The sequence below is a fragment of the Carassius auratus genome, chromosome 2, assembly GCF_003368295.1.
Source record: "Carassius auratus strain Wakin chromosome 2, ASM336829v1, whole genome shotgun sequence".
Classification (NCBI taxonomy): Eukaryota; Metazoa; Chordata; class Actinopteri; order Cypriniformes; family Cyprinidae; genus Carassius; species Carassius auratus.
This window is the reverse complement of record NC_039244.1, coordinates 19983852-20003100: the sequence shown is the minus strand read 5'-3', so window position 1 is coordinate 20003100 and position 19249 is coordinate 19983852. Positions and strand designations below refer to the sequence as shown.

The 19249-nt window shown below is 35.7% G+C and overlaps 3 protein-coding genes across 9 annotated transcripts; 1 reads left to right on the top strand and 2 right to left on the bottom strand.

The window, feature by feature from the left end:
* The first annotated feature begins 604 nt into the window (after window positions 1-604).
* LOC113119799 (complement C1q-like protein 4) lies at window positions 605-2023 on the top strand. Its single transcript, XM_026289467.1, has 4 exons — window positions 605-966; window positions 1120-1179; window positions 1287-1418; window positions 1509-2023. The coding sequence occupies exons 1-4, from the start codon at window positions 801-803 to the stop codon at window positions 1784-1786; spliced, it is 636 nt and encodes a 211-aa protein (XP_026145252.1). The 5' UTR covers window positions 605-800; the 3' UTR covers window positions 1787-2023.
* On the bottom strand, window positions 1770-6994 carry LOC113119770 (heterogeneous nuclear ribonucleoprotein C-like). Of its 5 annotated transcripts, none has more exons than XM_026289434.1 (8): window positions 6704-6994; window positions 4694-5335; window positions 4530-4602; window positions 4369-4422; window positions 4127-4296; window positions 3794-3907; window positions 3087-3217; window positions 1770-2983 (listed from the first exon to the last, which is right to left on the bottom strand). In XM_026289434.1, exons 2-8 carry the CDS (start codon window positions 5025-5027, stop codon window positions 2894-2896), a joined length of 966 nt encoding a protein of 321 aa, XP_026145219.1. In that variant the 5' UTR covers window positions 5028-5335; window positions 6704-6994; the 3' UTR covers window positions 1770-2893. The 5 variants fall into 5 exon arrangements, with proteins under 5 accessions (XP_026145219.1, XP_026145239.1, XP_026145212.1 ...); XM_026289454.1 differs by lacking the exon at window positions 6704-6994 and having other exon boundaries at window positions 4694-4959; window positions 5179-5635; XM_026289427.1 differs by lacking the exon at window positions 6704-6994 and having other exon boundaries at window positions 4694-5638.
* A 1296-nt stretch (window positions 6995-8290) lies between these two features.
* Window positions 8291-19000, bottom strand: dcaf8 (DDB1 and CUL4 associated factor 8). Of its 3 annotated transcripts, none has more exons than XM_026289404.1 (13): window positions 18873-19000; window positions 17853-17922; window positions 17317-17403; window positions 16077-16726; window positions 14504-14644; window positions 13998-14092; window positions 12369-12479; window positions 12105-12235; window positions 11872-11979; window positions 11594-11724; window positions 11380-11499; window positions 10779-10895; window positions 8291-10437 (listed from the first exon to the last, which is right to left on the bottom strand). In XM_026289404.1, the coding sequence occupies exons 2-13, from the start codon at window positions 17887-17889 to the stop codon at window positions 10327-10329; spliced, it is 1839 nt and encodes a 612-aa protein (XP_026145189.1). In that variant the 5' UTR covers window positions 17890-17922; window positions 18873-19000; the 3' UTR covers window positions 8291-10326. The 3 variants fall into 3 exon arrangements, with proteins under 3 accessions (XP_026145189.1, XP_026145182.1, XP_026145199.1); XM_026289397.1 differs by having other exon boundaries at window positions 18738-18988; XM_026289414.1 differs by lacking the exon at window positions 18873-19000 and adding an exon at window positions 18295-18703.
* Window positions 19001-19249: the final 249 nt, after the last annotated feature.

The following is a 19249-nucleotide window of genomic DNA, read 5'->3' as shown; positions in this document are numbered from 1 at the left end:
GTATTTGTAAATTTAGACCCTCAATTGAATTTAGACATGGGTTTTTAACCCACTATGGATGGCAATCTTATTTCACAACTCTTTGTTTGTATGTTAAAAAAAAAAAATTCTCTCAAATCTACGGAAGCCGAGAGAACTCAACATGTAGCAAAAAAAAAAAAAAAAACATGTAAAATGTAAAAACACCAGCATATTAAGAAAACATCATCAGTCTGACAACACATGCACTCCAAATATATACTCACAGCGCAATCAAATACAGAAACATGCTGCATATACTCGCAACACAATGGTTTTAAAAAACTTTTTAATATTTGTACTTAAACGAATATTTGTATATTACTTATACTGCTAGAAAACCCAATTTTAATCAATAAATTACCTTAATTTTAATAAACAATAAATTACATTTTATAACAAAATCTGCCTGCTGGGAAACTGATTTACAAATTTAATTTAATTTAATTTCAACAGACAACAGAGTCTTCTGTCGTATTCTTGGTATTTTTATATGCTAATCATTTAGGTCAGATTCCACTTCTTTGTAATGATTAATAATAGGCTTGCATGGAGTTAATAATTCATTAAACACATTTAGTGTGCTCAGTTCTACATTGCACTTGTCCTAATGGATTACTAAAATAAACAAAACCCTCACAACATCAGTCTAAAGTACAAATGTTTTCAGACTTACGCAAACTTAATACAAAATTTCGAAGCTTTTGCAACAGTTATTTATTTATAGAGGACATTATGGATTAATTACAGGACTAATTTGAGAACCTGAAAAAGAACTGACGATGGCGGTGTTACAAATGGTACTGCTGCTCTGTGCTGGGAGTTCACTTGCAGAAGAATATACAGCAAATTTAAACAATATTGCGGATCTCGAGAAACTGAAAAACATGGATGAAAGGATACAAAAATTAGAAGAAACACTGGCCACAGTATTGAGTGAGAATGAAGGTAAAGTGGAAAAGTTGTTGAAATTTTTATTTTAAAAATTTAACACGTCATTAATTTAAAGAAACTAATTTAAAGAAATTACAAGTTAAATTGTTTTCAATTCTTTGTTTCGTAACATTGTAACATTATCACATCAATGTACATTCCGAACAGTTTTGAAAACCCTGAAAGAACATTCACAAAAGCTGGAATTTCTCCAAAAAGAAAATGAAGGCATGTATAATTCACACTTTGTTGTACATTTTAATGTTTTAAATGACACTTATTTTTATTTTTTTTATACATTTCACACCAGTCCATTTGTTTATTCAAATGTTTAGCCAAAAAGGTTGCCTTTTCTGCTGGACTTTTGGAATCTGGAACAGGACACACTGGGCCCTCTAATTCTGTGATAACTTTGGTCTACAAAAAAGTATTTAGCAATATTGGAGGTGCCTATGACTCAAATACCGGTAAGTTCTGTAAAGAGAATATCATGTCAAATGCAGAATCCTCTTCACATATGATATTTACTGTGGCTGCTTTGTACATGTGCATTGCAGGTGTTTTCACAGCACCAGTGAAAGGAGCCTATTACTTCAAATTTTACGGTCATGGTCATGGTGGAACAACAATGGCAGTCAGTCTCTTAAAGAATGGTAAAACCCAGTGCTCAGTGTTTGCTTGGAAGCCTACCTCCAATGGTAATGGCAGCAATGGTGTTGTTCTCACACTGGAGATCGGTGATCAGATTTCTACACAACTTTGGGCTAACACCTGGGTTTATGATGACCCAGAAAGTTACACCAGTTTTGGTGGTTTTCTGATTTTCCCCCTGTGATTGTCTAAAACTTGTATCACATCCAGTGTGCAATATGAAATAATTATTTTATTTGAACTTAATTGTTCCTGTGTAAGTAAACTACATTTTAGTAAAGAGTTGTAAATAATAGGCATAGATAAAGGGAGATCATTGCTTTTTAGTTACAATGTTTAAATAAAAAATAAAAAAGTAGTAGTACTTTCCATATTTCTATCATCAAATGCTGAACATTGAATAAAACCAAATATGACTGAATTATGTTTCACTTTCATTTTTACCCCATGTGATCAGACACCAGCAAAGCAGAAGAAAGTTAAAATTAGTGAAAATCAGACATTTAGAGCTCATAGTGAGCAGTGAGATGGTAAAATAGTAATCATAGCTAATATCAAATTCATGATATTGGTGATGTGAATTGAAAAACTAAATTAAAAACGAAACTAAAAACAATCTGTCCTCGCTGCTAATATTAAAAAATAAATAAATCACTGACATGCATGATTTGCCAGTGTTATCAAGCCTTCATGACTGTTATGTTTGCAAAACTGAAAAAAACTAAACAAAAATTTTTTTTTTAATATTTTATTGAAATTTTCCTGTAGAATGATTCAGAAAACGGTTAATAAAAAAAAGAGCAGTAAATAAAAACCGAGATGTTTCCTGGAAGCTTCTCGGCTATTTGTAATAAAGAAGCCACTCAAGTTTCCCCCTTCTAAAATAAAATTTTTATCGTTCACAGAAATAAGACACTAGGGGCACACAGGCATCAGGCCAGTTTCACTCTGAGAATACATAATGGACATTTTCTGCTAGTGAAATATAAAAACCTCTCAGGTTCAAGTCAGATTGATTAAGAATAACTGGCGAATGTAATAATTTCAGTTGTTTGAAAACAGACCTTTTGTCTTCATCATGGTTAAGGGACATTTCAAAAACCTGAAAAGATGTCATGCTAACATTAAAAATAAACTGCCATCAGTTAAAGTGATGTAACTGTAGTGTCAGTTATTATAAGATTGTAGGCATCTACATCATATTAGACAATCTTTTAAAGTCTGGCCTCAACCTGAACTGAAGGGGCTGAATTTTGAGCATGTGTATCATATTTCTGGTGTTTAAAACAACCTACGAGTCGTCGCCGTTAATGCTGTCACCATCGTCTTCCCCTTCTTCATGCTCACCCTCTTCTTCATTCTCTCCTCCCTGGCTTATAACCTAAGAAGAACAAATAAAAAGCTTGTTTATGTATCTGTACAGTATCCAGCACCAATTACAACACTTAACCTCCATCATTTAGCTCATGGATTTTTACACATACCTCTTCCTCCTCCAACAAATCTCTCTCCCCCTCAGAATCATTTATCTCTTGCTCTTCCCTCTCTCTGTCTTTCTTGCTGGAATGCTGAAGGGAGGAAGCCTCACCCACTTCTGTCTTCACACTCTTTCCCTCTGAAAAAATAAATAAAAAATGTGTATACAATAAATACAGTCAAACCTATAGTAGACACTATAATTCATTTATGTAAGTGAGCATAGCAAAATGAAGTAAACTGTGACACATTATACCCCAAAATTATCCAGAAAGAAGAAAGAAAACTTTTTGGACCAAAAATTCAGACAATTTCTTTCCCTGACCATGTTTTGCTTTGTTATATTGACAGTTTAACTGTTTAATTTCTTGTCATATTTTATGACCATTTTCTAAACTATAATGAATAAACTGTGATAATGCGTGAATGTTGGAGGTGTCTGAATACATTTTGGTTTGACTGTATAACAATTGTTAATAACGAAATTAGTAATAATATAAATACAATTCATAATTATGTGTTTGACTGATATTTTTGACTGTTTTGCTTGACTTTGTCAACGTAGTTAAAATGATATTAGGAACACATTTTGGTATAATGGTATTTTAAATCAATTATAAAATCCTTTTGACTACTGATTAGTGTCTGGGCCCATTTTTACATTGTCTGGTGACCCTACTACAAAAACCCTGGGGGAATCCATGAAAAATGGTACCAGATTTCCTAATGTGGTCTTTCTCCATCCTGTCCAGACTCTCCAGAAGATAGTCAACTTTGTGTTTGATTTGAGAAAGCTCTCTCTTAATAGTTTGGAGGTCATCTGCTTTCACTGAAAGAAAGAAAAATGAATGCATTTACGGACAACTGACAAGCCAACCAAAGTAAAAAAAAAAAACAGAAAAAGAAGGCTAATAATAACAATGCAGACAAAAAAACTAAAATAATAATATATATATATATATATATATATAAAATGCCTTTGTTACTAGCAGATTAAAATGAACCCCTCTAGAGAGGTAGAATAATTGTTTTTTTTAAAGGCACTGACGGGTTTGTGAAGATGTCCGCTGGCTGCTCTTGGATGAAGTGGAGAAGCTGGACTTGGCGCGGCGGCTGGTTCCCCCACTCACACTGACCCGAGGACGTTTGGTAGGGATCACAGCCCGTGAGAGAGGAGGTGGTGGTGGAGGGGGCACACGGGAAGGGTAGGAATACATTCTGCACAAGCAGACTGAAAAGTCAGCACACTTTTCTAAATACACACTGGCACTGTCTTTGTGCAGATCTTACCTGTCATAATAATCTCTCTGGAAATCATAATCAAGCTCGAAAGAAGAACTACTGCTGGAGAGATTTAAGAAAATGATTACAATTTTTGGCAACAAAACAATTGGTAATTTAAATGAAACAACGAGACAGGTAAATATACACAAGAATACATCTTTCCCTACCTGTACATATCTCCAGCTGATCGCTTTGTTGTTTTTGACCTGTGAGGTTTGGGCTCTCCTGCCAAGTTAATATCTGATGGAAAGACAAGGAGATTGTTCAGTTAAGAGGGAAAATATAAAAAGAGAGTAGAAGATTATTATTATTATTATTTTTCTGTCCTCACCAAGCACCTGTCCAGCAATCATCCGGCCGTCCTCTCCTGCTACAGTCGTCCGTGCGTTCCTCTCGTTGGCGTACTGGACGAAGGCATAACCCTTGTGCACAGAGCAGCCAACAATCTTGCCGTATTTGCTAAAAATGGCTTCAACATCAGCCTTGGTAACCAGCATAGTGTTCAGGTTCCCGATGAAGACCCTTGAGTTTAGTGACCGTAGGTCTGTCTTATTTGTGACGTTGCTGGCCAACAGCTGACTAGCGCTGGGAGGACGACTAGAGAAGGAATAGGAAGGAAGACACATTAGTTTACTTCCAAAGGGAAAGCTAGTAAAATTTAGCATATTACACTTTTTGATGCCAAGTTTATTGTTTTGTGGATGGTCTAGTTTGATTATCAACCCAAAAAAGGCAATACTATTGCTAAATCATTTATACACAGGAGCCACACACAATATTTAACACAGAAAGAAAGTGTTGATGACTGTGACTCACTCCATGGCATCAGTGTTGGGGTGTTGTCTGTTTGTCAATGTGAGCAGGCCGAAGTGTAGATTGTTCTCAGGCAAAACGACAATCTCAGCACTCAACCAGTGAGTGGCACTTCATACAGCTTCCTGTGGTGGTAACGTGAGACCAAAAACAATCCCCCCTCGCCCCCCAAAAAAGAAGAAAAAAATAAAAAAGGTAAAAAATAAAAAAAGCCCTCCTTAAAATATAAAGGCACTAATATATGCAATGCCGTTTAAAAGTTTGGGATCAGTAAGGGTGTTTTTTTTATTTATTTATAAAGAAGTCTCTTTCCTCTCCAGAAATACAGAATAAGAAAAATAAACAGTTATACTGTGAAAAAAACTTGTAATTTAAATTCATGGTTTTTAGTATTTTCAGCATCATTACTCCAGTCTTCAGTGTCACATGATCCTTCAGAAAACAATCATTTTGGAATCATATATATATATATATATATATATATATATATATATATATATATATATATATATATATATATATATATATATATATATATATATATATTTTATTTATTTATTTTTTTTTTATTTATTGAAACTGTGATCATTTTTCCAGGATTTGATGAATAAAACATTAAAAAGTACTGCATTCTTTTTTATCTCGGTAAAGGAGAAGTGCTCACTAACAAAGATTTAGACTGATTTGTGAACAATAAAGAAATAGGCCTTTTGAGTACATAGTAAAAGTCTTAGATCTATTGAGTTCAGCTCATGAGAAGGGGGGAAAAACAAAAGTGTTGCATGTATTGTTAAGTGTATATATGTATATATTTAAGCAGCAAAAAATGTTTTCAACATTGGTAATAAATCTGTTATTAGAATAATTTCAATATACTGTCACATAATTAAATTATATTCTAAAGTATATATATATATATATATATATATATATATATATATATATATATATATATATATATATATATTAAATGGTAATAATATTTTATAATATTAAAGTTTTTTTTCTGTTTTTTTTGGTCAAATAATTGCAGCCTTAAATAAACGAAAGAGACTTATTTAAAACACAAAAAAATCTCACCGATTTGTGTGTGAAAAAACGTTTAAAAGTAAAGGTAATTATATATTTTTTGAAAGAAATGTAAAAACAATAGGCAAACAAGTAAATCTTGCAAATCCTTCGTCTGCATTGTAGAAAACTTATATTACTATGGTAAACGACCAGAGAGATGAGCTGCAGCGATGTTTAGGTTTTTGTGTGCTTGTTGTTGCAACGAACAACGAATATAATTTAAATGTTCCCATTTAACCCGCAACAACACGGTTTGGTTTCTTTTCATAGAAATTATTGTTGCAGAGATTTATGAAATGTGATGGAAAATCCTCGAAGTCGACAAAGAGGACAAACCACACTGCAGAGAGCTCTGCTCGGTCTGGACACTCAAGAGGGCGGAGGTAACGTTATAACGGGTCTTTTGAGTTAAAGTACGAAAAATAAGCAAAGTTACAAAACTACAAAAACTACTCACCGAATATTTAATATGCGTTAATTAGAAAGGATCAGTAATCTTTCACTGGCTGCAAAAAGGCAACAACTGTGAATTCGCCGCTCAAAGTAAATCTGCTACGACATAAAAGCAGGCCACACTTTTTCAAATCAAAAGTCATCGGTTTTATTTTTGTTATAATCCCTTCTCATGTAAACCACGTAACGCTGACCTGCCTAGTGTTAAAAAACCCATCAAAATACTAAATTAAATTTACTGTTTTAACGAGTGATTTTAACGTGTGTATACTTGTATTTTGAAAGAAACATGAACTTTCAAGTTTTTTAACACTGCCTAGTGTTAAAAAACCCATCAAAATACTAAATTAAATTTACTGTTTTAACGAGTGATTTTAACGTGTGTATACTTGTATTTTGAAAGAAACATGAACTTTCAAGTTGCGTCGCACGCCCGACACACGTTAGGATTTTGTGTTGTTATGAACCTTTTTTTTTTTTTTTTAAGAGTTTTCTGTCTAATACCTAAACATATTATAATAGGTGTTTCCTTTGAACGTTTAATGTTACTTTTTGGTCACTGTGGTATTAGAGATATTAAAGTCTCTAAAATTATTTATTAAGTCAACCACTGGGACATACATATCCGTGAAGCTGCATCGAAACTATTATGAAAAGCATATGACTTCAACATGACATGACAGAAACGTGACTGGACTGCGAGGAGACTTTTTTCTGCTCGAATTTACGGTCATAACCAACACACCATGAATTTGCCTGAAAACCAAACCGGCCAGGAGGATTTAAAAATATTATTTATGCAAATTACAAGTTCATACGATTTATCTGCATGTAAAATATCACAGACATAGCGATATTTGCAGTGGTTCTCAAAAAAAAAAAAAAAAAAAAAATCATTTTTTATTTTGTTAACAAAATAAATACTGCTCCACAAACATACGTTTTTGAACAACCGCTGTTCAAAGAAAACAATAAATTTTGTTTCTGTAGTTTAATTTCATTTTTAAGATAAGAGGAGCTTCAGTCCAAATAAATTTAATAAATCAACATTGACTATTATAAGCCTAATACCAAAAAAACATCTCCACTGTAATAATTTTACACTTTACATCAAGGTAGTCCACTATATTAGTCAACATGAACAATTAACACTTCTACAGGCATTTATTAGTATATTAATGATACTTTTTAATGTGATTGTGTAGCTAATGCATTAACTAATGTTAAAATTAAAATGTGAACTTATCGTAAAGTCTATTTTAGATTTATATCATACTCTAAGCTAAGGCTTTTATGCTAATTAATTAAATGTCATGGTTCTATTAGGCGATTTTGGGTCGTTTGTGGAAGTAAAATATATTACAGAAATAAATTATGCCATTTATTTCCTGTCTAAGCATAAGATGCACAAATAGTGAAAGAGAATAAAATGATCTGTATTTCCATCCATACAAATAATTGAATTAGCACTAATTATGATTACATACCATGTGATGGACTTAAGTTGACTACACAGAACATAATAAATTCCTCCTGTCTTTAAAGTAAATGAAGGCACTTGAAATAAGGCACTCGGTCAGAAACAAACGGACAGATTTTTTCTCTTTTTTTACTGCACAATTCGTACATGTCTGAACTGAAAGAACACATTATTAGGCAGCGTGGGATAACTTGGATCAAAACAAAAAGTAAGACAAAAATTACACATCAGTGACAGGACATTTTGAGCTAAGTGAGAATGAGAAAATTAACATGAACTGAAATTAATGCTTTTAATTTCAGTGACAACTAGGGTTGTAATCCAAAAAAAAGGGAAGAAAAAATATATCCAATGTTTCCATTCATTTAAAAGTATTTTGTCTTATACAATATAAACCTCTGCATCAAATACCAATTAAATTTAAACACCCTTTGAAAGAGTAAGGGCTGAAGATGATTTTTACAGGTTTTTAATATTTATATATCGTTATATATTCATATATACAGAGTCATTTAAGTTATTCTTCTCATACAAAAAGAGAAAAGTTGAGACTTTATTCCTCTCGCAAAAGAAGGAAAAAAAGGGGCAGAGTAACTCAAGCTCCTTACCCCTCCCTGCATACCCCACAAGTCCCTTGACATAGACCCATCCTTCTGAAATGAACAATTCCTTTCAACATGCAAGTCGCAGCAGGTCACAGTCAATCCATGTTTGCTATTAACCAGCTGAATCCAAATACTGACAAAGAACAGCCACCATTTTTATGAAAAATGGGTTGTGAGGGCTTAGCCTTTTTCATGCAAACATGGAACATCCTGCTACATTTGATCCTCACCTTCTAGTTAGGCAAAGATCTCGAGGATGTCTATCCAAACGAAAGACAGCGGAAGAAACATGGATTCAACAAATCACTGGCTCGAAGCATATCATCGTCTGCTCTCAATTTTTACGGGACAGGGCTGAGAAGACGACGGTAGTCCGTGGAGAGTTACATTTTTAGCCTTTTGGAACTTCTTCAAGAACTCCATCCAGAATCTCCACCCAAGTGCAAATCCAAAAACCAAAGAGCTGGTGTCAAATCTCTGTATTCAATTTAATAGTCCACAGTAAATTTGGGGAATTGCAGGGCAAAAAACGAAATTAGCAAAATAAACACATTTAATCCAAGTACTGCATGCCCCCTAAGCGCACACTCGTCTTAAGAGCTTCAAAACTCAAAGCAGATCCCTGATTAAAGTGCACTCAGTAGCATGGGAGAGAGGAACGGAGCAAAACAGACAGCTCTGGAACCAGATTAATCAGCTCTTGCTCATCTTCTGCGTCTTCAGTCAGATCTTAGAGAGCATGATTGACCTCAAGAAAATTTGCTGTGCCTGGCTTTAGCACACACACACACACACACATGAGAAGAGAACAAAGACAAGACAGGATTGCATGGCCAGACGAACCATGAGAGTCTATCATTTTGATGAACGAAGATTGCAGTCCAAAAATAACAAACGTCAGCTCAGTCTTTCTTGGAGACCGAGGCAGTTCAGGTCACTGGAGAAAACTGATGAGGCCAGTAAAGGATGGTGCTGGTTTTCTCATCATCTCGATAATCTGCAGAAGAACTGGCTTTGAGTGTCCGTACTGCCCTATCATACTCTGAACACATTGCTGTAAAAGAAAAGCTTCAATCGGAACTGTTTACTATGGCAAAGATGAGAAATTTCCTTGTCTGCGCCTCACAACTGCTGCAGCAAAACGCTGCTTCTAAAATTCATGGTTGTTGATAAACTAAGGCAGCAAAACAGTAGAAGAGGTGATACCGGCTGCGGTCTTCCTTGTGATATGCTGTAAAACTGGGAATGAAATGCGTCTGTGTCCATGTTCGCATAAAACCAGAGTGGTTCATTGTGTGTGTGGTTGCAGATATATAAAAAAAATATGAATTTCAGTATCAGTTCTTCCCCTAGTGATGTCATTTGTGTGTGCGGAGCACAAAGCCAGATTTTGACAAACGTTTCCCTCTCCCTCACACTGTGTGTATGTATATTTAAAGCTGTGTTTGTGTTTGATGCTGGCCTTTCAGTGTCTATTTGTGTACCAGTGTGTTACTAGTATGTATGTGCTTAAATATATGGCAAAGAGCGTATGTGTGTAGCTCAGGAGGACATGCACTGCACATGGTCTGGCCCTCCCTCTTCTTCATCAGAGGAGTCTGGCGAGCTCCAGGATTCATCTGTGTCCCCCTCTCCTCCCTCCCCTCGCCGGGTCTACAAGGGGCGTAACATTGTGAAGCAATCAGTGTATTTATTTTTTTATTGCTATGAAGAGATCAAATCATGTAGAATGAGGTTAGGTTATTCTGTCAAGTAAACTAATAATTTAAAGAAGCATTATGAGGTTATTATAATTATTATTTTTTTTAAACCATGAATAGTAAGAGGGAACAAAAACGTTACCGTTTGAGTGATTACGATTTTATATAGTTATAGAGCAACATGTTGCTTTGCACAAAGTAGAAGGCACTGTATCTTCAATACATATAAATGGACTACACAGTCAAGCTAATAACTGGCATAACTGGAAATGATCTCGAAATCCAAATTCTTACCCGCTGAGGTCTTCGGTTTCTCATGTGTCTCATTAGGAACCAGAGGAGCTGTGTGTCATACTGGTCACCATGACGAACGCTGTCTTCATCACGTTCTCGCTTGTTCTTCTTCATTACCTAAATAGTCATGATAAAATAGCTTTTTTTTTATACCGGTATATATATAAGTTGCCGTCAAATTTTGGATATTTCAGATCGTGAAATGATCATTTTTTATATTTTCAAGTTTTCAACACATAACATAGTCTTAGTCTTATGCCAAGTCTGGGGTCATTTTGAATCTTTAAAATGCTAAAAATTCAGCTTTGCTATAAGAGGAATAAATTGCATTTTGAAATGTATTACAATAGAAAACGGTTGTTGTAATTTGTTTTTAATCAAATAAACACAGCCTTGGTGAGCAAGAGAGACTTGAAACATAAAAAATTATTATTATTTTGTATCGGTGCCTTTGTTTAACAACTGTTTATCTTGATAGTATTTTTTTTATTTATTATTATTATTTGTTTATTTTATGCCTTTGCAACAACATGTAGTCCACAACAATTTTCCTTTCGAAGACAATAAAGTATACTACTACTTCGACTACTACCAAGCATACCTCTTTAAGTCCCTTTAGTGTTGTGGGATTCTCAGCAGTGGGTGCCCACAGCTTCACATCATGGTCCAAACCACTGGTGGCTAAACCTGGAAGATGAGGATGTGGCTCCAGACAATTCACCTGAAAACAGAAAGAGAATATCATTTATATATGATTTTTTTCAAACCAGAAGTTCAATGATCTAGTTCAATTTAATGAAGTCACAGTGCCTTACCACTCCTCCCCGGTCTCCCTCCATAAACTGAACCACACGAGCAGAATTCTTATCCCACAGGTAGATGTGTCCACAGTCACTGCCACTCACAACAAACTCACTACAGGGACCGTAAAAGTTAACTCCCTTCACTGGAGGAGGATTTTCCAGCAGCAGATGGAATCAGAAAAAAAGAGGTGATGGTTAAGAACTTGATTTATATTGGTTATACCATGCATGCAAAAATGTGAAATACACCTTACAATGCAATGAAATCATAGAAAGTCAATAGAAAGTACCTGTAGCATTGTTGCGGTGACCCTTATATCTCCTGCGGTAATCCGCTCCATCACTGTGGCTGGAGTCAAAAAGGTAAATGTCCTCATCGTTGTAACTTGCCAGCAGTTCTGAAACACAGATCAACCGTGACACACTGAATGTTGCTACAACAGATCACGTAATGTAAAGTTTTTATTCAAAGGACACGCAACCATACAACAGTCACTTTCTGAGAGTTAGGTGTGCATATTACCTGTGCCATCATGGCTGTACACTAAACAGGTTATATTTGTTTTGGACTCGCTGGACACCAAGTGAGAGGGACAAAACTTCTTCAGCACACCATTATTATCATGTTCATTTATCTTTCTCTGGTCATAGATCCTATCACATAAAAAGAGGAAGAGATATTGATGCAGGACAACAGTTTTCTGACACGGTGCCATTGGAGAAACAACTGTAACAGCATGACTTCGGTGCGAAGGAGGTGACATGTTATTGAAAATGTTTGTCTCACCTGACATACTGGTCTCTTCCACCCACAGCAAAGTGGTGTGTGTTGGCTGGATTCACGTAAATGGTGTACAGCCCCACCTTCTTTTCACCCTCCTTCACCACCACCAGTTTGCTGAGAGATTTAAAAAAGAAGAAAAAAAAAGGATCGGTCAATATAGCAAACATAGTTCATAGAATCATAGAAATATAGCTTTTGTAACATGTAACAAAAGTGTGTAATGTATCCTATGAATCACAGTATGTACTATGTACACTTACTGCAATCCTACCTTGAAGAATAAAAATAAAATTTTTAGAAGTTTGAATGTAAAGAGATATTTTTCTATAATGCCAGTAATTTTTAGGTGATCTAAAGGTTAAAACATTATAATTTCTATAATGTGACAAAACATATGAGAAGAAGAAGGGAACATGATTGTAAGCCAGAATATCGAACACATTAAATTTTAGGCTGCAGGTTAAAAATGTGTCTAAATAAAGAATGACAACCAGGGCTGATTCTAGTATGAGCTGGCGAGCTGTTTTTATAGTAAGCGTGAAAATAGATCACATAAGAAGATATTTTTAAGGGTGAGTAGACCCAATTTAGCACTAATAAAGTGGGTCTACTAATGCTCTTGAACCATTTTTTTTAAATAATTTTAAAGAAGTCTCACAAAGGCTACATTTATTTGATCACAAATACAGTAAAAACAGTAATATTGTGAAATTCAAAATAACTGTTTACTGTTACTCCAGTTAGGTGTGCTCCGATCACGATCGGCCGATCGTTAATGCGCATCTCGTCAGTAAAGCCGGTTCTCTAATCAGCCGTTAATTCCATCAGGTGCGTGATTTCACATAGAGCAGCTGTTACTACACAGAGCCGTTGTTAACTGAGAAGATGCGCCAAAAAACGCTGAAAATGAAGTGGATTTGCGCATCTTCTCTATTAACAATGGCTCTGTGTAGTAACAGCTGCTCTATGTGAAATCAGGCACCTGATGGAATTAACCGCTGATTAGAGAACCGACTTTACTGACGAGATGCGCATTAACGATCGGCCGATCGTGATCGGAGCACCCCTAACTCCAGTCTTCAGTGTCCTTCAGAACTTGGTGATCAAGATATATTTCTTATTAATATCACTGTTGGAAACTGTGTTTGTGTTTTAAGGAACCTTTTCAAGATTAAATATTCAGGATAGAAAGAACATTATTTAATGGAAACAGGATTTTTCTTTTACATTATAAATGTTTTTACTCACATTTTTATCAATATAATAAATCTTTATAGAATACAGGTACTCATTTCTTTAAAATGAGTACCTGTATTCAGCGGGTCTTACTGACCCCAAACTTTAAACTGCTGGGTTTATCATTTTGTAACTACATACTAGAGTTTTTAATAGCATTACTTCTCTGAAGCAGTGTAATAATTAAACTATTTCCAAACAATTTCCCCACATTATTTAAATGAATAACAAAAATATAAAAGTACCACTGTTAAGTAAGCCATATAATCAATAACCTGTGAGAAAAGCTTCCACTGACTCATAGAGCTGCTCAAACAATTTTTTGTAGGATTTCTAATCCTGTCACTGTTAACTTGTATCAATCTTAGGCTGTTTGTGACATGACTGTGCACTCACTTGGCAGGTCTGTCTAAACGCAGGTCAATGCCGAACACTACTGCATCTTCACCAGCGGAGAGGAAAGAGCAGGGAGAGTCTGGCTCCAGTGCAAGCTGAGAGAGAGAGAGGGGGGGGGGGTTACTTTATCACAAACATTCACATGTGACTTTTTAATTGCAGTCTCTTTTTAGAACTTACAATAGCAAAACTGATAATTTTTATTGATTTATTGCATGATGTTCTTTGTTTTTGCACCATGAAAAGACTGAATGCTTGATACCGATTGGGCAACAGATGTTCCAAGCTGTTGATTAATGAATGTATGTGACTGTAAAACAGATTTCAAACCTGTTTGGTTTGAGGTAACCATGAAAAAAGTGAATACAATTCAATTTTGAAAATGAATATACACACCAGAATAATGGCCACAAATTTCAAGTTATCATTCATTTTCACTAATTGGTCTGTCATAAATCACTCCTATTAAATATAGAATTAAACAAAAATGTTCTGGTTGTTCATACCTTATGGGCTGCACCTTTGTGCTGAGCCACTCTTTTGGTGTTCTTGCAACGTTGTGTGGCAGAAAGCTCGGCCACTCTGATCTGTCCATCTCGGGCACACATGGCCAAAGTGGAGTCACCACTGTTAGGGAGGAACTTTGCCTGGGGACAGAATAATTAATAATAGAATGCATTGATTCAAATCTATACATTTTAATATATTCTTCAAGACATCTGAAACTAAGATTTAACAACTTTAGTGGAAACACAAAAAAGAGGCCTCTGTCCAACAACATGTTGTACACTGATGTGGCTTTTATGGTGGTTATTTAACAGATTTAAAAAAATAATAATTTTTTTTTAAGTATACCACTGTTGAAAATTTTGTGATCAGTACAATTTATAAGGAAATTAATAAATTTTTCAGTTAAGATGCATTCAATTGATCAAAAGTGACAGTAGAGACTTCAAAACATTTTAAATAAACTTTCTATTAATCAAAGAATCGTGAAAACAACATCACTGCTTCCACAAAAATATTAAGCAGCACAGCTGTTTTCAACATTTCTAATAATAAGATATGTTTCTTGAGTTAAAAAAACTCAACTGTCCAAATTACTTTTTAAAATATATTAAAATAGAAAACAGTTTTTTTTGAATTATAATTATATTACTGTTTTTATTGTATTTTTGATCCAATAAATGCAGCCTTGTTGAGAAGGCGGCTACATTTACACTAGTGCATAACTTTTGTCACGGTTATGTCTGTCGTTTACACTACATTTTCGACCATTGAAAATGGAGACTTTCCAAAATGCTGCAGACCCCCAGTAGTTTGACAACTCAGACATTGTGATTTGGTGTAAACTGGAAATAATATGGACTTTTGAAAATAATGGTGTGGCTGCTTACACTCGCTCTTTTTATCCTTAAAGCGTTAGTTCACCCAAAAAATAAAGTCGTAGTTTTTGGTATTTTTGGACAAAAATTTATTTTCGATGTTTCAAAAAATTCTAACTGACCCTCTGATGTCACATGGACTACTTTTAATGATGTTTTTCTTACCTTTCTGGACATGGACAGTATGCCGTAAACACAGTTTCAGTGGAGGGACTGAGAGCTCTCAGACTAAATCTAAAATATCTTAAACTGTGTTCCAAAGATAAATGGAGGTCTTACTGGTTTGGAACAACATGAGAGTGAGTTATTAATGACATTATTTTCATTTTTGGGTGAACCAACCCTTTAACAACCGTGTAAACGATAACATCATGCTCATTGTTATACCTGCATGAATGGTCATGTGACATGCATTTTTGGTTGTGTAGTGTGGACAGAGATCGTTTCTGAAACGTAGTGAAAACACAAGTGTAGACGAAGATCGTTTTCATTTTAAAAGGCCGTTTGAAAACGAAAACACACTAGTGGAAACTTGTTGACTCCAAATTTTAGAATAGCAGTGTTACAGTACAGGAACATTTTAAAAATGTTGTTATTTTCTAACAAGACAACAATGTTTGCCATAACAGACCTTAAATTTGGAGTGGAACAGAAATATGCCACATTTCTAATCAAGATTCTAGAGCTTTTTCACCTGAAAGACATTGCTCTTATGTCCACTGTCAAATTCCAACTCTGCCCTTCTGCGAGCCCAGTCCCAGATCACCACGCGGAGGTCATCGCTACCAGAAGCCAGGCGGGTGCCAGAGGGGTTAAAGTGGAGGGTGTTCACGCAGCCTGTGTGTCTCTCCAAACGGCCCTGCAGTTCCAGCCTCTGAACTAGACCTCGCGCCCCACACACCCTCCTCACAAACTGATGTGAATGACTTCCAATCTCTCGGGCACGCAGTGACGGGACCGCGCACCAAGAAGGGCGACTCAGGTCACACAGGTCTGCTCCCAGCCAGGCTTCCATGGCTTGCTCATCTTCTTCCTCAGCATCCTCTTCCTCCTCCTCCTCTTCTTCTTCTTCATCATCATCATCATCTGAACTGGAAGAGTGGTGTGTGGCTCCACCACTGGGTCGATTCCTCTTCCTGGTGGATCTCTTACTTTCATCTTTTCCCCGCTCTCGCTGCCCTCCTCCCTCACTCTCTCTTTCTCCTTCTTCAGTGAGAGAGTACAGACCACTGCCATCCATACTGTCAGTGTCCTCCTCTTCTCCTGGCCCCTGTTTCTGCTCAGAGTTTACCATCGGTCTTTCCTGACCATCCTCACTTCCCTCTGGGGCTGAACTCAAATTTGCTGTCAAGAGAAAACTTCAACAATTAGTGGAGCACTGCTTATTTGCATAACCCTCTGTCAAGGTAACTCTAACATTATCAGAAGATTCCATAACAAATACACACAATCATTTTAAGGTCTATTCTTTAATTAATTAAAACTTTTATTCAGCAAGGATGCTCAAAAATGACAGTAAAAACACTTAGGATATTACAAAGGAATTCTATATCAAATAAATGCTGTTCTTTTGAACTTACTATTCATCAAAGCATCCTGAAAATTTTTACTGTTTAATGGTTTCCAGAAAACTATTAAGCAACACAACTGTTTTTTAACATTGCTAATAAAAAGAAAAGTTTCTTGAGCACCAAATTAGCATATTCGATGATTTCTGAAAGATAATGTGACAATGAAGACTGGAAATGCAGGTTTGCCATCAAAGGAATAAAAATAAAAAAATATATATTTTTTTAATTGTAACAATATTTCACAATATTACTAGCCTTGTTGAGTGCAAGAGATGTCTATTAAAACATTTTTTTAAATCTTACTGACCCCTAAGTCATGCAGAGTAGTGAATATGACAGTTAGGGCTCTATTTGGCTCCATACCTGAATCAGGACTGGTCTGGGTCTCTGGCGCTGCAGATGTGTCTGCCTCTTCTCTATCTTCTCCAGGTTCTGGATCATCAGAACCACCTGGTAAATTAAGCCCCAGACATAAAAATTGGCTACTTTTGCCATCATTGAATACATCAGAGATTATGAGCATTTCACCCAAGATTTTATTCCCTCTCATGTCACATTGACCTCATTTTATTAATTTTCTTCCGTGAAGCACAAAATGATATGTTATAATGGATAATAATGTCAACACTGCAGTTAGTGACCTAAATGTTAGTCTATTCCTCGGACAAATATCATAGGACTTCGGAAGATATGTAATAATAAGAATAAATTGCATAGACTTTTGTTAGAATATTTCAGGGTGATTTTTTTTATTTTTTTTTACTTTCCTTATATGGAGAATGAGGCACTCTGCTTAAGATCTTTTGTAGTTCAATCAATAAGAAAACAGTATTGGGATGGTACCGCACAAGGACAACATTTTCAGTTTTGGGTATACTTTTACTTAATGCTTAACTTACCATTTGGGACACTGGATTTACCATCTGTATCGCACATTCTGTCCAACTGTCCCTTCTGACAGAAGAGACCCTATAAAGAGAAAATAGAAAATGGCTTTCTTTAATCAATCACACACTGGATAGTCACCAAATAACATTATTTTCAACACATAAAAAAAAACTTGAGAGTTGAGGGTACGGTTAAAGAATTCTTGACGGATCATTTAATGTTAGTATTTCATATAGTCGATGATTACTAGAGGTCTGAACGAAATGCAGTCTTCAAACTGACAAACATAAAAAGGCATTACTGCCCTTTTGACATATTTAAAAGGTGCTGACCCATCCGGTGACTGACAGGATCCCTGACATCAGCTAAAAGTGGCAAAATAAGCCTTGCATAGTAAATAGCTGGCATTGTAAACACCTAAGTTGCCTCTAATCGCAAAACCCATAACATTACCTTGTACAGTAACAACTGAATCCAACTGCAGACGACCCTTACATAGCAACTTAGAAGTGTTTGTGCATTAGTGTTAATGCCACAACAACTTGAGAGTGCGCAGTAAACTGTCTGCGACAAGCTAGTGTGCTAACTAATCTTAGCACTTGCTTTTGTGGCAGTATCCTGGTCAAAAATAGAAAAGCTGCTGGCTAGTTTTGCACGCGCACACGGATGTTGGCAAGCAAGTAGTTGTACAGGTTCTACAGTTTGAAACAAAGAGAGATATATTCTCAAAATTACAAAAACGTCATGACGAGGAAATATGTTGTAATGTGTCGTGCACTAAAAACACGAGTTCAGCACCTCAATTTCGGATCTGATATGAGTGCTGACCCGAGCTGACAACATGTAAACATTGGTCGTTGCGAGAAAATGGAGAGCTAACTAGCGAGAGGTGTTACCTCTAACGTTACTGTAGGCCCAAAATCTCCGCACTTGTTAATCCTCTGCGCAGATTTCCCTTCCTTCACCTTCGAGTCACGCGGAAACAAAAGCTCGACACATTAGTTAGTTGTGCCCTCAACACACTCACGCACCGGCGATCCAAAAGACCCGCAGTTTTAGGTCACGTTTTGGTCGTGCCCGCAGTGTTTATGTTTTCGTTAGCGCTTCTATTTTTTTCCTCTTTCTTTTTCCGGCAAGTCGCTCGTTCTCCGGAAGTGAGTCAAGATTCATAAACACAGCGGCGCTACACACTGATACATGTTTTACATTTATTATGTTCACACTAAAAATACACAAACACTAAGCTATGTATTACGAATCCGCCATTTACATTTATGAAGATGATTTTAATTATAATATTCCGAAAATAATCACAAAAGTATCATCATCACCATCATTATACTAATTGGAAAGCAACCTATTTATAAAAGTAAAAGAAATGGCTAACATATCTTAAAATATTAATACG

Bases quoted from the DNA above. Each gene is read 5' to 3' on its own strand.
- dcaf8 (XM_026289404.1), bottom strand. From the start codon at position 17,889: ATGTGCGATACAGATGGTAAATCCAGTGTCCCAAATG. The intron at 14,645-16,076 runs GTGAAAAAGCTC...TTCTGTCCCCAG, and splicing joins ATAAGAGCAATGTCTTTCAG to GCAAAGTTCCTCCCTAACAG. The intron at 11,980-12,104 runs GTAATATGCACA...TCTGTGTTTCAG, and splicing joins GTACAGCCATGATGGCACAG to AACTGCTGGCAAGTTACAAC.
- LOC113119770 (XM_026289434.1), bottom strand. From the start codon at position 5,027: ATGCTAAATTTTACTAGCTTTCCCTTTGGAAGTAAACTAATGTGTCTT. The intron at 3,908-4,126 runs GTCAGTGCCTTT...TCTTTCTTTCAG, and splicing joins GCGGACATCTTCACAAACCC to TGAAAGCAGATGACCTCCAA. The intron at 3,218-3,793 runs GTACCATTTTTC...TTATTTTTTCAG, and splicing joins AGACCACATTAGGAAATCTG to AGGGAAAGAGTGTGAAGACA.
- LOC113119799 (XM_026289467.1), top strand. From the start codon at position 801: ATGGCGGTGTTACAAATGGTACTGCTGCTCTGTGCTGGGAGTTCACTT. The intron at 967-1,119 runs GTAAAGTGGAAA...CATTCCGAACAG, and splicing joins AGTATTGAGTGAGAATGAAG to TTTTGAAAACCCTGAAAGAA. The intron at 1,419-1,508 runs GTAAGTTCTGTA...TGTGCATTGCAG, and splicing joins TGCCTATGACTCAAATACCG to GTGTTTTCACAGCACCAGTG.